The sequence below is a fragment of the Phalacrocorax carbo genome, chromosome 22, assembly GCF_963921805.1.
Source record: "Phalacrocorax carbo chromosome 22, bPhaCar2.1, whole genome shotgun sequence".
Taxonomy (NCBI): Eukaryota; Metazoa; Chordata; class Aves; order Suliformes; family Phalacrocoracidae; genus Phalacrocorax; species Phalacrocorax carbo.
The window spans coordinates 4713082-4728477 of record NC_087534.1 but is presented as its reverse complement, the minus strand read 5'-3'; the positions used below and the strand labels follow the sequence as shown (position 1 = coordinate 4728477).

Here is a 15396-nt window from a genome sequence, read left to right as displayed (position 1 = left end):
CTACGGATAGCAAGAAAAGCTATGCAAACAAACTGAAATGGGATTTTCTTGCAGCGAGCTCCTAAGCAGTCTTTTAGGGTAGCCATAGGATCTCTCCAATACAACACACAGAAAAGGCACAGCTGCTTGGAGGTCTCTGAAGACCTACGTCCCTACTGCAGGCAGCAGAAGACAAGCAGCCCTCACGGCTGATTCGGGTCCTATTTTGGATATATGATATGAACAAAATTGATAGAATTCCCACAGCGAGAGCGCAGGCCTTGAACACAAGGTGAGTCAGGATGACAGGGAGGCTTTGCATGGCATGGCTGCTCCCAGTCCCTGCCCAGTGAGGGCTAATGAGGCCGTGCTTTCACCAGGACCAACTCAAAGCCCAGATTTAAACAGAGCAGCCCAAACTTACCACAGCCCAAGTCTAGTTTCTGCAGCAGATGTGTCCAGTAAGCCAACATCCTCTGCCACACATCCCAAGTTCACCATGGCAGACGAAGCTCAACTCGTACCCCCAGATGTTGGGGCAATCAGCTGAGATGTTTTTGGACCCCATCATCTGTTTTAGTGCATAAATTGGGGCTCCCCTAGTACCCACTGGCCAGCCTGCAGCTGACCTAGAGGGTATGTATACATCCGCCATTATGTATCATCACACATTAAATACAGATGTATTTAATCCACATTCCTTTTACTCCAGAAGCAGCACCAGGAAAGCTAGCATGCCTGCCCAGGAAGACACCTCATGTTTTAAGCATCTTTAACCTCACTCACTCATGTTAACTAACAGTTGCTTCACTTCCAGGCTTTGTAGCAAGAGGCAGCACTATGACTGCATTTGATCATCAATATTTCATGATAATTCTCGTAGTAGGATGATTAAGCTATCAGATTTTTATACCCATCCTCAGGCTTTCCACATAGGCTTAGTGTAGGTATTATTTTGCCTGTTTATGGAGAGTGCCTACAAGGGGACAGCAACAACTGCCCTCACAACCAGCTCACAAGCACAGGAAGGACAGGAAGCAGCACCTGCAGCAAAGCGCCTCAGCACAAGGGCAGGTGGATCATGCTGACTCTGCAGCTCAGAGGTAAACATGGAAACCAGGACAGCCCCATCGCTACTTGTGCCCAAGGCCAACTCCACATAAACATGCCAGCTGGGCTAAACAAGCTGCATTGCTGGAGATATCCATGAGGATGTGGCTTCCAGACACACTTTTCCACAAAGTTTTGCAAGCAAGAGAAGAGGTCTGCTAACTCAAAAAGCAGCTTCAAGTATGGATAGACTAAACGTGCAGGGATGAGCGGTATCTGTGATCTCTCTCCTCCAGTTTCCCCAGATGCCCTTTCCAGCTAACAAGCCTCCGCCTGCCCTTCTCCTGGGCTGGATCCCCAGACTGGCCTCCTTAAACTCTCCAGGATACGCAAGTGTACCCTGGAGCTGCAACAGGGCAGAGAGACCCCCCCATCACTCTGCGATGCCCCAGCAGCTCACCCCCGAGGGACTCTGGTACTCACTGTACAAAATCCAAGATCCTCTTACCTCTAAGATTATATCCCGAGGCTCCCCTCCTCCATGTAGCCCTATTAAACACACCAGCCACCCGACCTCACACAGCACTTTTCTGCAGGAACCTGTGACCAGTGACTGGTGACAGTTAAACAACTTTTTCCAGGGAAGTAAATGATCCATTAGCCCAAAGTACATCAGCAAGAGACATGAGGGACAATATTCCAGCAGATCTCAGCGCCTCAGTCTTGCCTGCAACTTTCCACTCTTCTTAGTGCTTCCCTACAACGCTCCCAGACTCTGTCTGCAGTCCCCCCTCTCCAAGTGGCATCTGTCTAGCTCTTCTTCTTCCCTGCCAGGCAGGGACTGCTTGTTGTCATCTTTAAGAGCAGTTTAGGGTTTTTTTTGATCTTAGGACCCCAAAGAGGCCTAATACCACGCCAGAGCCATGCAGGCAGTCACCTCCCGACTGACAAATGCCCCACTGTTCTCTTAAGACCCCGGAAGTATTTTTGTCAGATTTCCTACCTCTAGTCATGGCTAATTAGTTCTAAACAGCTTTTTATTCAACTCATAACTAGCAAGGAACGGCACCAAATGACCTGAAGGACACACATGGAGGAATGGCATGTTCACGGAAAGATACCGATCTCCCATACCCTACAGACATAAATCACCCATACCAAGAAGCCAGTTTACTGCTAAATAAGTTACTGCAAAACCACTAATACACTACAAATCCACTCTTTGGCTATATGAACAGGCTGCTTAGAGGGAATGAACACCTAAACCCACCAAAACCTACCATCCCTTGAGAGAGACTCAAATTCCCTTGCTCTTCAACAAACTCTCCTCTCACAGCATTTTGTACCTTCTGGAACTTTGAAACACACACTGGCCGGGGGAGTGCAGGAATACACAGGAGCTTGCTATTTCTGTGAGTGTTTTTAAGATTACAGACGTCTTGTGGAGCTTCCCAGCTCTCTGGTCTTTATCAGCTGCAGTAAGTCAGGAGTTCTCAACAGATTGGTGTCCAGCAGGTCTCAACAAGAGATCAACTGATACATCTTAACTTTATTTCTTAAAATATAGAGCTCAAGAAAATCACCCATGAAATTGGCCCTTTGGTTGACAAAGCAGAATAAGCCAGAGCTTAAAGCAAAACATCTGATGCAAAACTGACTTTAAACATACTAATACCAGTACCCAAAGCTATGCTAGCAAACTGTTCAGTGTCTAGTATACCTGCGATGCTCATGTGTGCCTTTTAGCATTTGACCATTAAAAAAAGGACAGGCTTGGAAAGAAAAAACAGTCAAATGGGAATGTATGAATCTAAGAGGTCTCTCTTGCCTGGACAGGGCTTGGTTCAGCAACTGAATGTTGTAAAATGCTTAAAGGCCTCCCAGAGTATACATATATGCTTGGCCAAGATGACTCTAAGAGCCTTCCTTGCTTTCACGATTCTATGTTTTGCTGCTCAACAGGTATTCAGCGGTAAGAAACCACAGCTCCAAGGCTTTGGCAACCATAAATTATCATGGAATCACAGACAAAGAATTCAGAAGTCCCAAATTCTCATTCCAGGTCAAACTTTGTCCATTAGCCACAACTGGTCACAATCCCAGACTCACATTCACCATGAATATGTCACTTAATTGCTAACTTGTGAACTAGGTAAGACATGTAGAGCTCCTACTATGAAAGAAGCATTAAGTGCTCTTAACACTAAAGACTATATTCACCACACTATTGTACATGTAGATCAACAGTCTCCAGTTACATTAGAAACTGACCCTGGCATAAAGCATAAAATCCCCTAAGATTTGTAGGTCTCCTGGGGGAAAAAAAAAAAAATAAATCTATATCTATCTATCTCTAAATAATCAGAGAAGAACAAACTGTACCTGTGATTTCTTAGACACATAAAGGCTTCCAAAGAGTCTGTCCACTTATTACCCCTAAAGGCATGTAAATTGGTATAGGATGCTCCTCTTTCAGCAAAACCACTGTACAAATCCTGTCCACTTTTAGCTATATTGTTTCCTAAACCATTCATGCAGTTCTTTGGCTTTTAACTAAACCTGCACAACTAACTCATGATGAAATGAGAGGATTAAGTCCCAGTGACAAGGAACAATTTAGGATAAATCTGTGCTGTTGCTACCAGTGATGACCCCACAAGCAGCTTCGCTTTGGCTACATGTAAGAGATCGCCACGACCTTTTCTGTCATTTATTAGATGATACTGGAGCACGTCAAGAGCATCTCTGCGCTCAACTCCAAGCCAGGACAACCGTTCCTCATGCCTCACTATTCCAAACGTGCCTGGAATACCCCAGACAAGACTAAAAACCTGGATCCAGTTAAAGCTGTCACCTCACCCACAGTAACAGCCTCTTCCCAAACTACACCCTGAAGCAGAAAGAGGACCACCCCACCCACAGTTAGCTGTCGTTCACTCTTCTGCTCCTGCAGTGCAAAGCTCCAGCAGCACAGAAAGAACTTTTGCAACACTTGGCCTTTAAATCTGCAGTCAAAAATTAACAAGCCACAGATTTCTGCAGGCTGTGGGCTCAAAATCCGCTAGGCTGTATTTACACTGACAGTAACTTAAGAGCCTCTTAAGCTCCTGGAAAAGTACACTTTCAAAGGATGCTTCAGGGTATGGGGAGGAAGGGGAGTAACAAATTTTTCTGGCTTTCCCCAGCTGGCTCTTTAGATTTTCCTGAAACACTTGCTCAAAGCCTCAACATCGATAACACAAATTTAGTTGTTTTAATACTGAACAGTCCCAATGCAGCTAGGATTTGGGAGGTCTTTCCTTTGCTTGAATGTATTTTCCCCTCACAGAAGCACCTACACACACACCCCCTCCTCACCTACACACAGAGCAACGCACTGACGCAGAGAAGCGCCCTGCAGACGTGGGCTTCGAAGTTCAAACCCAGGATCACTGCCCTTCAGGAAAGCTCCATCAACACTAAGAAACTCCACAAAGCAGCAGGACTCATTCTTAAATTAGCAATCTTAAAAAAGCAATCCAATTCCTAACTGTTAGGATGCGCACAAGTTTCTCAATCTCCAAACTCAAGGTCATTGAAAAAAGCAGCACTCTACACACTACAAGCCTTGTGGATACGCGACTCATCCCAAAGGAAGACTCCTATGACCCTTCCCTTAAGCTTCTATAAATTACTTCACCCAGGAACGCATTTATACCACCTGGGTATACCCACCCAGGACCCAATCGAGCAGGTTTGTTCACAACTTATTTTCCCTATCGTCTTTACCTTGACTTTCAAAGAGGTCACAGATCAAATTAAAATATATACACATAAATAGGCAGATTTTTTTAAACAAACCTAGAGAAACAAGAGGAAATGACCTGGTTAGCAGCACACACCATGTAAAAAGAAGGTTTTGGTACAGCTGAAGGAGTTGCCAGGAGCAGCAGTCGCTCCCCAGGACAGATGGCTCAGAACCCGGAGCCAGCCAACAACAGAGGAAGGAACTGCTTACAACAGGGGTGGACAGGAGAAGAGGTAGGATCTGAGACTTGACAGATCCAGCGCAAGGGGACAGTAGCATCAGGGAAACTTTTGATATGCCCAGTTCCGGTTATAGCTCAGGCAGCAGCCCTCTAAGCTGGCATCCTACCTCTACCCTTCATCCTCCAGCTGACACGGCCATCCACAGGAAGAAAGGGAAGATGCAAGGCAACACCTCAGCCCAGCACAAGTAACAGCCTGATGCCAAGACTCACATGGCCCAGTAGCTCCAGGAAGGAGTTTAACCAGCAGACTCTGGCAGAGGTGGAAAGGCTTATTTCTCCAAGGGAAGGGGCTACAGGACACCCACCAGGGCAGGGGAAAGTTTCATGTGAAGGCTTTAGTGGGGGAAAGGTGAGCAGGAAAGGGAGCAGGGCAGAGTCAGCCCTTGGGAAAGGGGAAAAGAAAGTGAGGACAGGGCAGTGCCAGCTGTGGGAAGGGGGAAGAGAAGTCAAAAAGCAGGGGCCGAACCTGGCGGGGGGGTAGGTACCAGGCAGAGGATGCAGGTATCAACAGGGCTAGGGGGAAAGAGGTGTGGGGACACAGACAGAGGGATGGGGAAAATGGGGGATGAGGGGCTGGATAAAGGAGGGCTTCTTAGGAGGGATAGGATCAGGCTCCTGGCAAAGAGGCGGAGGCGGGGTGCCTGGCAGGGCGATAGTGGGGGGAGGGCGGTAGTGGGGTACACACTTGACAGGGCCTTGGGTGGGGGTAACTGACAGAGAAGAGGGGGATAGAAGTGGGGGGGGGGGGGAACTGTCAGGAGAGGGAGGTAAGGGGCGGGGGGAGGAAGCTGACAGGAAAGGGGGTGCCGGGGGAAAGGGCTGACAGGAAAGGGGGTGCCGGGGGGAAGGGCTGACAGGGAGGAGGGGCTGTGGGGGCGGGCGGGGCCCGGCCGGCCGGCGGGACCGTTACCTGTCAGGCCTCCCGGGCGCGGGCGCAGCGGGTACTGGAAGTTGCGAGGCTTCATCCATGCGGGGGGGAGGGATGGGGGAGAGCGGGACCGAGCAGCGTGGGGTGCCAGAGGGGCCCCACAGGCACTGGGCACTGTCCCCGGGGCGCGGGGAGGGCCCTCAGGTGCGGCCCGGCCTAGGCCCCGGCCGTACCCCCCCGCCCCCTCCCCTGTTTACCCCCTCCAGCTGTCCGGGGCTCAGCAGCACCCCCCGCCGCCGCTCTCCCCGCGCAGATCTGCGCATGCGCCACGCCAACTGCGCCACCACCCCCTTCGCACCCGGAGCAACCCCAACCCCGCGCAAACGGCGTAAGTCGCTTTCGAGAATACTTCTCCCTCCCGCCCTCCCGGCCGTCACCATCTTGTGATTGACAGCTCTCACAGCCAACGGGAAGGGGCAGAGTGCTGCGTCAGGGCCGGGCAACCGCCGCGAAGGGGATGCTGGGAGTTGTAGTCGATGGAGGGAGGAATGGCCGCCATGCTGGTGGCCTCAGGGCCCGGCCACAGCCCTCTGTCCCTCCCGCCAAGCCGTTCCGCGGCTCCGCTTCCTCCTTCACCAAACCCAGGGGCTGCTTAAAGCAAGGCCTGGCTAGGCCTGGATACCCTCAGCTTGCAGGCCGCAGCGAGGCCTGGGCCCCAGCTGCCTCACGCACGCGCCCTAGGGTGCCCGGGCTGCCCCGCACCGGCCCTCAGACACGGCCTCCATGGGGGCTTGGGCTTCACGGCCTCCTCTCCTGCGGTCCTCGCTGCGGCCGGGAAGCCATCGCGCACGGCTCGCCCCACCGCCGGGGAAGCCTGTGCATCTGCAGGCGTCTCATGGCGTGAAGTCCCCACAGGCAGCGAGTCGTGACTGAGTCCCAGCGGAAAAGCTAATCCCAGCCCGCCAAAGCCTGGTCTTTCCACGAGCAAGTCGTAGAAATGAAGTGCACAGCTCCGCCAGGCAGCACAAAGTTAGGGGTTTTTTTTTGGGGGGTGGGGTGGAAATAACTGTGGAAAGAGCCAGGGGGTGGCAGTGTTTGCAAAAACCTTCCCTTCTCCTTGTCCTTCCAGCTGCCCCACAGGGCCACCCTGGGGACACTGCCACCAGACCCTGGGTCGAAGGCAAGGCTGGGATCTCTGCTAGTCCTAATTATCTTAACGCACCTGCCTGACAAGGGCGGGTGTGTGTGTGTGTGTGAAATAAATCAAAAGTTATGAATTCATCTCTCTATAATTTATTTCCACAATTAAACATTCCTAGGTCTATTAATAAAGTGTAATGAATAGTTTAAATGTTCATCTAGAACTTAATTCCATGGCTCCTAGATAATCCCAGCTGCACAACAGAAGAAAATTGCTACTTGCCTATTCTGTGTTAGCAGAAGGAGCAAAAAGCCCCTTAAATCAGACGTTATGTGGAAGCATGAGGACTCTCCCATACACCTTCCTACTTATAAACAACAGACCAACCATCAGCTGTAATGATTTGTCTTCATCTCATAACCCATTAACTTATTCAGCAGTTGTAAAAGTTCTTTACGGAAGATAATTGTTAATTGTTGCCTCTGTATCTGTCCAGACTCTTTTAATTAAACAAATAATAATCAGGATCCATCACTATCATCCTTACAACAGGGTTTTATCTTCTTTTCTCAGATGCTGTCCTCATGGGGATCTAAAGCCCTACACAGAACTCAGGCAGGCTTCAGATGTCCTTGACATGTAAGTTTTACTTGCTGACAGAGAGAAAATTGGGGCACAGGAGCTTGATTTTTTTCTGAGCTGGTGACAGACAGACATAACAGTGGCTGAAGCCAAGGAGGACCAGGGGTACTTGCTGCTTCTGACTGTCAGAGCTGAAGTTTCCAGTTCTCAAAGGGAACTGGAGGCACATTGGGGAATGTAAACAAGGCATTCTCCTCCCAGCACCCAGCCTCCTGCAGGATAAACACCACCTTTGAGAGTATCCTCGTGAAACAGGGCTGGTGGGTTTTCTGTCCAAAGAAAGGTACAGGGAGCACAGAATTAAACTGCCTGGGAGCCGGACTTGCCTGTCTTACAATGTTTGAGAGAAAACAATTCAAGTCATACAGAAGGCATTTTTTAATGCTTTCAGTAAATACCTGTCTCCTATTCTGTCCTCAGTCTATGCTGCACACAGGGGGAAAAAAAAGGCAGTTCAGTATAAAAGAACCACAACATGCACACAGAAGTTGAATTTTACACCCTGTGCCATAGTTTCGAAGTCACAGTGCACAGGAGGTTCAGAGGTACGGAGCTTCGGAGACATAGATCTTAGTCTGCAAGAGAGAAGCAACATGGTTTGTCCTGCAGACACCCGGCCAGTGAGCGCTGGACGTGGACTATGATTTGTTTGCAGGTTGAAATGGTTAGGCTAGAGCAGTTAAAATAAAATTTGAAGTCATGCATCCTTTACTTTCCACTTGCCTGTGCTGTTTATTGGGGCAGGCCAGAGATAAATAATTTGACTGAGAGAGAAAGCCTGACCTGCACCCACTTTGCTCAGGCAATTGTGAATTGCAAGTGGGGATGGAGGAACAGGCACAAGGTGTAAACATAGAGAGAGGCGGTGGTGTGAAGTTCATCTTTATCAAATCAATGCACAGAGATTAAGAAGGAAAGAGCTGGGACTAATATAGAAATGGACTATAAACATATAGAAACATTCTTGTAGCCAGCGTGGGCTGCAGCCAGTAGGTACAGCAAGGTCTGTGCTCCTGGTTTCTTCAAGGAAATCTGCTGCTGATTCCGTGCACAACTTCAGAAAACACTTCCCTTTTGGCATCTACCTGCGTTTAGCTCCCTTGCAGTGTAAATTATATTTACCTTTTGACAATTAACATTTACTGGAAAAATATTTAGACCCTCCGATCAAAGCTACTACCGAATAGCAAAGCTTTGCGGAGGACTTTCTCAATACGAGGGCTGAATTCTGCATGATTTAGATGGGAACACAACTCCGGACATTTGCTGGGTACTGTATTAGTGTGTGCTGGGTTATGAAGTTCTGTGCACGGGCTGGAGGAGCAGGGGGAACGCCGGTGTCTGGGTCAGAGAAGGTGCCCAGCTGCACGGCTGCTCGAAGGCAGGAGCTGTGAAGGATTTTGAGGGGCCAGGAAGATCATTATGAACTTAGATACATACACAGGGTCTGATTTTGCTCTCCAAGATACAACAGATAAGCTCTGGTGTATTATAACTTATGTAATTTGTTTGATGGGACATTTTTAATGCTCCATCTGCCCATTCATATGGTTGTATTGCTCTCCCTTTGCAGGCCAAGCAGCTTAATCCTAGTTATTCTCCCACCTGGTGCAAGAGTGGTGGAAGTTCCAGGGATCACAGCGAGCATCTCAGCTGGGCCATGAAAACCTGGAGGTGACTAGACTACTCTCCTACCACAGGAGACACAAATAACTGAAGAAAGCCCCAAGGCCCTGATGGGGATATTTGCCACTGTCAGAGTGGTGCAGTGCTGATGGATTAACTCGGGAACACAGATTTATTGGATGTCTCCAGGTCTTCGCCTCCCAGTCCGGAGGAAGCTGGAATATCTCTCCACTTTGTCAACGATTTGCACCAACCGAAATCCTTCAGAGAGTTCCATATGTTGAAAGGCCCTTGACCAGCTGGTATCATTCAGCCTAGCAGGTTGGGACCGTACGCTACTGAAGTAGGAAGAAGTTAATCTGATGCTGCATCCCGCCCTGGCAAATGTACAATAGCCAGGTACTCAGCAGTTCAGTCCCACCCACCACGGCTGCCGACTGATCCAGGCAGGAGGAGGTGGAAAAATCTGACCCAGTTATTTCACGGGAACATTGTACCAGTTTTAGCTTCTCGGTACAGTTTCTGAACTGAAACAGCTCCAGTCTGTTTTCTCCTGAACAAGTCTCTAGTCGTCTGCGTGCTGCCAGCGCACAGTCCTGCTACGGCTGAAACGCGTACCAACTGCCGTCGTCTAGGATCAGACTTCTCACCCAGATATGACTAAGCTCTTTCAAAACGAGGAACGCTCAGGATTTCTTGCTTAATTGCAAAAACAGATTAATTTGACTATCCAGAACATAATCAAGCGGAAGAGAGGAATTGACACACCTAGCTGGTTCCTGCTCAGGCTCATGATTCACTTTAATTGATGGGTCACGTTTGCTGTTGATGACTTCCACCCAGTAGCTGCAGCAAGGCTGCAGTGCTGCCCTCCTGTCTGCCAGGAAGGTGAAGGGACACATTCCCTGCGGCCTTCCCCAAGCACGTCTGACCGCCAGCGCTTTGGGAGCTGATGCCATCTTAAAACAAGAATGTAACTGATGCCAAGAGCAAGCGTAACCTTCAAAGCTCAAGTTTTAGCGGCCACACGTCATGTCAAGGGCCCGTGCCTTCCCCACACCGAGTGGCCCCCAAGGATTAGGGACTGCATCTTTACCGAAAGGCTCATTTGCCCCTGAAGTTGAGCTCATAAATCAGTTCAAAACTCCCGCTGGTTTCAATAGCTCCGGTCACACACGTTACACTCAGGAAGTTGGCAGCTGAGCCAAGCAGTCAGGGTGGCTGAGCCCAGTCACACGGTGCCAAGCAACCCCTCCCCATGCTACTCCAGTGGTTTTATTAGAGCCTTATCAGATTTCCTGGTGACTGAGACTACACTGGTGACCCAGGCGAGGGGCACAGCTGTACCAACAAGCACAGAAGGAGTTACAGCACCATGTTGGTCCAGAATAGCTGCCAATGCCCACCAGGCCTGTCTCCCTGGAAGCCATCATCCCCCTCAAAGTCATCGCTTTGCAATTCCCACCACCCCAGAGCTCTCCCGAAAGTGGTGCCTCGATGCTGAAGCTAAGCAGACCATGGCTGTCCATCTCCACACAGCAAACAGAAGAGGCAGGTGGCTGCTCCACTCTCCCCAGCGGTCCAGGGTGCTTTGCCAGTTCTGTGAGCCCCTGCTGCCCCCCTGCCCGGTGCCTGGGCTGTGCACCCACAGTCTCCCTGCCACCCCCACGCTGCTGGGCACAGTGTAGTGCTGCAACACCCCACTGCACCCCTCCAGCAGCAGGCCAGTCCACAGATCCCATTTCCCTCCCTTTCTTTTGCACCCCCATGCCCTTGCATTAGGGCCCCTTTGACCCCTTGCACCCCCCTTGTCTCTCTGCACCCCTCCTTGCATTTTCCCCCCCGTGCCTCTTTGTGCCCCACCTTGCCTTAGCACCTTCTGCCTCCATGCATGTCCTCTTTGCATGGCACCCCTTGTCTCCCTGCACCCTGCCTTGCATTGAACTTCTGAGCCCTGCACCCTGGTCCATTGCTTGCCTCTCCTCTGCGCACCCCCTTTTCAGTTGGATCCCACCATCCTCCCACTTCTCTGCTCCCCCCTTTGCGTTGCACCCCACTTTGCGCTGGTACCCCTCCACCTCCAGGCACCCACTTTGCCATCACACCCGCTTTACCTTGTTCCTTCCTCCCCTCTTCGCGCCCCCACCTTGCATTGCCCCTCCCACCCCCATGCACCCCTTTTGCCCTGCACCCCCTCTCGCACTAGCACCCCCAGCTCCCACACTCCCCCTTTCCTGCTCCCACCCCGCTCTGCAGCAGCTTTGCAACACACCCTGTCTTCCACTAGCACTCCCCTGCTCCTCTGCTCCCCGCTTTGCGCTGCATCCCCCCTCCGTGCACCCCTCCTGCACTAGCACCCCCCAGGCACCCCATTTCACCCCCCTACCTGCACCCCCCTTCACACGCCCCCCCCCGCACCCCTCCTTGCAATACACCCCCCCGGCAACCCCTTTACCCCCCCTCCATTCACCCCTCCTTGCAACCCCCCACACACCCCCTTTCACCCCCCTCCACGCGCCTCCTTTGCACCGCACCCCCCCAGGCACCCCCTTTGCTTCGCAGCCCCCGCACCTCACCCCCCCGGCACTAGCCCCCCCGCACTAGCCCCTCCGCTCCGCAGCCCCCCCCTCGGCAGAGCACCCCGCCGGCCCCCCCGCCCTCCGCCGCCGCCGCCGCAGGCGCTGCCTCCGCCCCTGCCTCCTCCCCGCGCCGCCCCGGCCGCTCGGTGGGATGTGCCCCGGCGCCGCGGCCGCCCCAGCTCCGCTCCGGCTGTCGGCGGGGCGGCTCCAGCCCCACGCCGCCGGCGGGCCCCGCCGCCCGCCCGAGCCCCCCCCCGGCCCCCGCCGCCCCCCGCGCCCGCCGCCATGGGCGCCGCGGCCCTGCGCGTCCTACCCTGGGCCTTGCTGCTGCTGCTGGGGCCGCTGCTGCCCGGGCAGGGCTTGCAGGCCAACCCCATGCTGGCCTCCGATCCCTCGAAGGGACAGCCGGCCCAGCTGCTGGGGGGCGAGATCGGGGGCTTCACCCCCGCGCCGCCCGCCTCCGCCCAGGAGATCCAGCCGCTGAACAAGCAGCCGGCCAACGGCTCGGGCGAGGGGCACGCCAAGCCCCGCAAAGCCTTTCCCGTCCTGGGCATCGACTATGGCCACATCCGCATCCCCTTCGAGATCTCCCTCTGGATCCTCTTGGCCTGCCTCATGAAGCTGGGTAGGTTGGCGGCATCGTGGCGGGGTCCCAGGGGAAGGGGCGCCAGGGAGGGACCCCCGGTTTCATGGGGCAGATACCCTGAGCACCCCAAGGAGGCACCCCCTGAGCATCCCAGGGTGGGACCCCTGGCTGAGCAGGACAGGCACCCCTGAGCATCCCCATGTGGGGCCCCCTCGAGTATCCCCAGAAGGGACCTCCTGAGCATCCCAAGGATGGCCCCCGTGGAGCGTCCCTGGGACGGACCCCCCCAGGCAAACGAGGGCAAATTCCCCTGCACGTCCTGCGTAACACCCCCAGGCCAGCCTGGGAGAGGGGTGGGCACCGGTCTCCCCACGACCTTGGGTCTCTGCCGTAGGCCTGGCAGGCAGGCAGCGCACCCCAGCCCCTCTGCTCGGCGTGGGCTTTCTCATCTCACTGCCCGGGAGCGGGGCTGATGATGCTGCCTGACCCCTGACAGTCCCCTTTTCAGACCAAGTTTGCTTTCTTCCCTTTGGCACTCAGGCAGCAGCAGAAAGGAAGTGTCCAGTTTCTTTCTTTGCTTCCTTTCTCAACCACAGATGCCTTTTGTAACCTTGGAGAAGTCACTTTAAAATATCCCAATGCTTCAGCCTCCCCTTCCTCTCCTTCCGCAGCAAACCAGGGTGGGCAGCTGCCTCTTGGTGCAAAGCGTTCAGAGGATTCTGCGTTAAAGATAATGAGCATCAGGGGCCATAGGGCTGGGAAAAGTCACCCGCTATGATGACCCGCTCTGGGAAAGCATCAGTCTGCCAGGGCGGGGGTTGTTGACAAAGTGGTTTGAAAACTTCTGCAGCTGGGTCGATATCGCCTGAATTACCCCCAAAGCGTGTGACATGATGTAACTGCTCTGCACCCACCGGCACCGGCGTGCCGGACCTGGCCTCCAGCAGTGCCGAGGTCAAGCTGGCCCTGGTCCCGCTGGTGGTGATAAAGCCAAGAGGTCAGGTGAAATGTTTGCCTCTTCCTGCCTTAGAGCAGGTGACAGGAGGGAGGGGAGCTTTGCATTTCCTTCATTTTGCTCCTCAGTTACCATCGACGATTTAATAACACTAACAGCAGTGCTCCTCATGGAGCACTCCGGCTTGCTGATTGATAGCTTGCTTTGGGAGCTTTTTTGAGCTGGAAACTGTGCCCTGGCCTGGCCTGGAGGTCCAAGAGACCCCCAGGAGCTCACATACTCCCTGCCCAGCTTTTCCTAAAAATACCTCATCCCTTTCCAAGCCTGCGTGAGCGTGCGTAGCCAGGCAAAGCCCTATTTTCACAATCCCTCCTCAGTGTTTTATTTACATGTAGGCACAGGAGTGCAAACACTTCAGATCCGGAGGCTTCCTGCCTGGCTGGGAGACGAGCGGTCGAGGCAGAGTGGAACCAGGCGTGATCCGTGGGGTTTATCCCTTCCCAACTTTGCCCAAAATGATTTAAGCTAGAAGGTGCCTTGCCATAGGCAACACGGCCGCAAAACCTCCTTTCCCAGGGCTCACCCAGCGCACGTTAAGCGACCTCTGCTAGCTGTTCGGGGCTATTGCACTGCATTTTCAGTGCTGTCTCAGAGAGCAAAGAGTGATTAAATCAGAAGTATCTGTACGGAAGCTGGTGGAGAAAGGAGGGGCTAATGGCGCTGGCCTGCCGCCCTGCTCGGGGCGTGCTTGGAGAAACCGCCGCTGGAAAGCACCAGAATGGGTAGTGGAAAACGGTTCCCTGGGGACGTTCGCAGCAGGGGGCACAGGGGCATCGCTGCCCCCGTCCCATGGGCACCCTCCATCACCAGCGCCGCGTTTGGTCACTGCGCAAAGCTGCTCCTGCCACTCTTGCCTGAAGTTAGGGCTCGTTTTGTGCTGCAGGAAAAGTTATTTCTGGCGGTGCGCTGAGCCCCATCGGTTCTTACGTGTTAAAAGTATTATGCAAGCCTGCCTATTTAAGGGGTATATTTTAGGAGGAGCCGCCTTGCAAATTTGGCAAGGGCCCTTTGGAGATGGCAGGTGATCTGCAGAGCTCCGGGGATGCTGATTGTGCCAAAACCCATACCTTAGGTTACCTACACCTCTAACAGGGGCTTCAACAGCAGAGCAGTCCTGGGGCATCCTTTTCCTTGGCCTCCTCTTCAGGGTTTTGAAGGGGATAGCGTTGCTTGTTCATGTTGTTGTCTTGGTACATAGTCCCCAGGTTGCTGGTGCAGCTGAATATTCAGGCTTCCTCCACTCACGACCTGCAAAAATGTCTCGCTGCTCAGTGTCTAAATACTGGCCCAGTCGATCCCGCCTTGGATCAGAGAATGTTGTTCAGGAGCAGCAAAATATGCTTTTTTTCACCCAGGGATAGCTCTTACACAACGGGAGCCGCTGCACGCCTGTGCAGTGCAGCCTGTGATGGCAGGATGAGGCACACACATCTCCGGGCTCCCTAAACCGGACAGGGTTCGGAGCATCCAGTTTCCATGTAGAGGGGAAGGGGGATGATGAACAGAACAGGAATTTACAGTGCTTCCTCTCTCCCTCCTCTCCTGTTGGCGTGCATTTATCGATGCATCGGTGTAACCCCGCAAAACCCCGAGGTGCAGGGGGCAAACATCTTTTCTCCAAGAGGGGGAATTTGTGCAGCGTAGGCTGTGTGTGACAGCTTGGCACCTCCTGACTTCCCTTCCCTAGCTTCTCCTCCAGCTCTGGATGCCCCTTTGCTGGGTTAGCACTCCTGACTGAGCCACATGTTGCTGCAAAACAGAGTTTTCAACCCTGTGAATGATTTCTGGGTGTCATCCACTGGTGTAGTGCAGGGTGACCACGTAAAGGTGCTCAGAAGTGCTTTCAGGGCTCTGCTCTGGGCCAGGAAATACAACCTGA

The 15396-nt window shown here is 53.0% G+C and overlaps 1 protein-coding gene and 1 long non-coding RNA gene across 2 annotated transcripts in view; both read left to right on the top strand.

Annotated features, from left to right (window-relative positions):
- The first annotated feature begins 5464 nt into the window (after positions 1–5464).
- LOC135316745 (uncharacterized) lies at positions 5465–7201 on the top strand. Its single transcript, XR_010376001.1, has 4 exons — positions 5465–5537; positions 6195–6316; positions 6844–6957; positions 7058–7201. It is a non-coding gene; the product is annotated as an uncharacterized LOC135316745 (long non-coding RNA).
- A 4864-nt stretch (positions 7202–12065) lies between these two features.
- Positions 12066–15396, top strand: part of SLC9A1 (solute carrier family 9 member A1) — a 31204-nt gene continuing 27873 nt past the window's right edge. Inside the window, exon 1 of the mRNA XM_064471185.1 lies at positions 12066–12541. Coding sequence (XP_064327255.1) covers positions 12202–12541 — 340 coding nt within the window. The 5' untranslated portion in view covers positions 12066–12201. The remainder of the gene's footprint in view (positions 12542–15396) is intronic.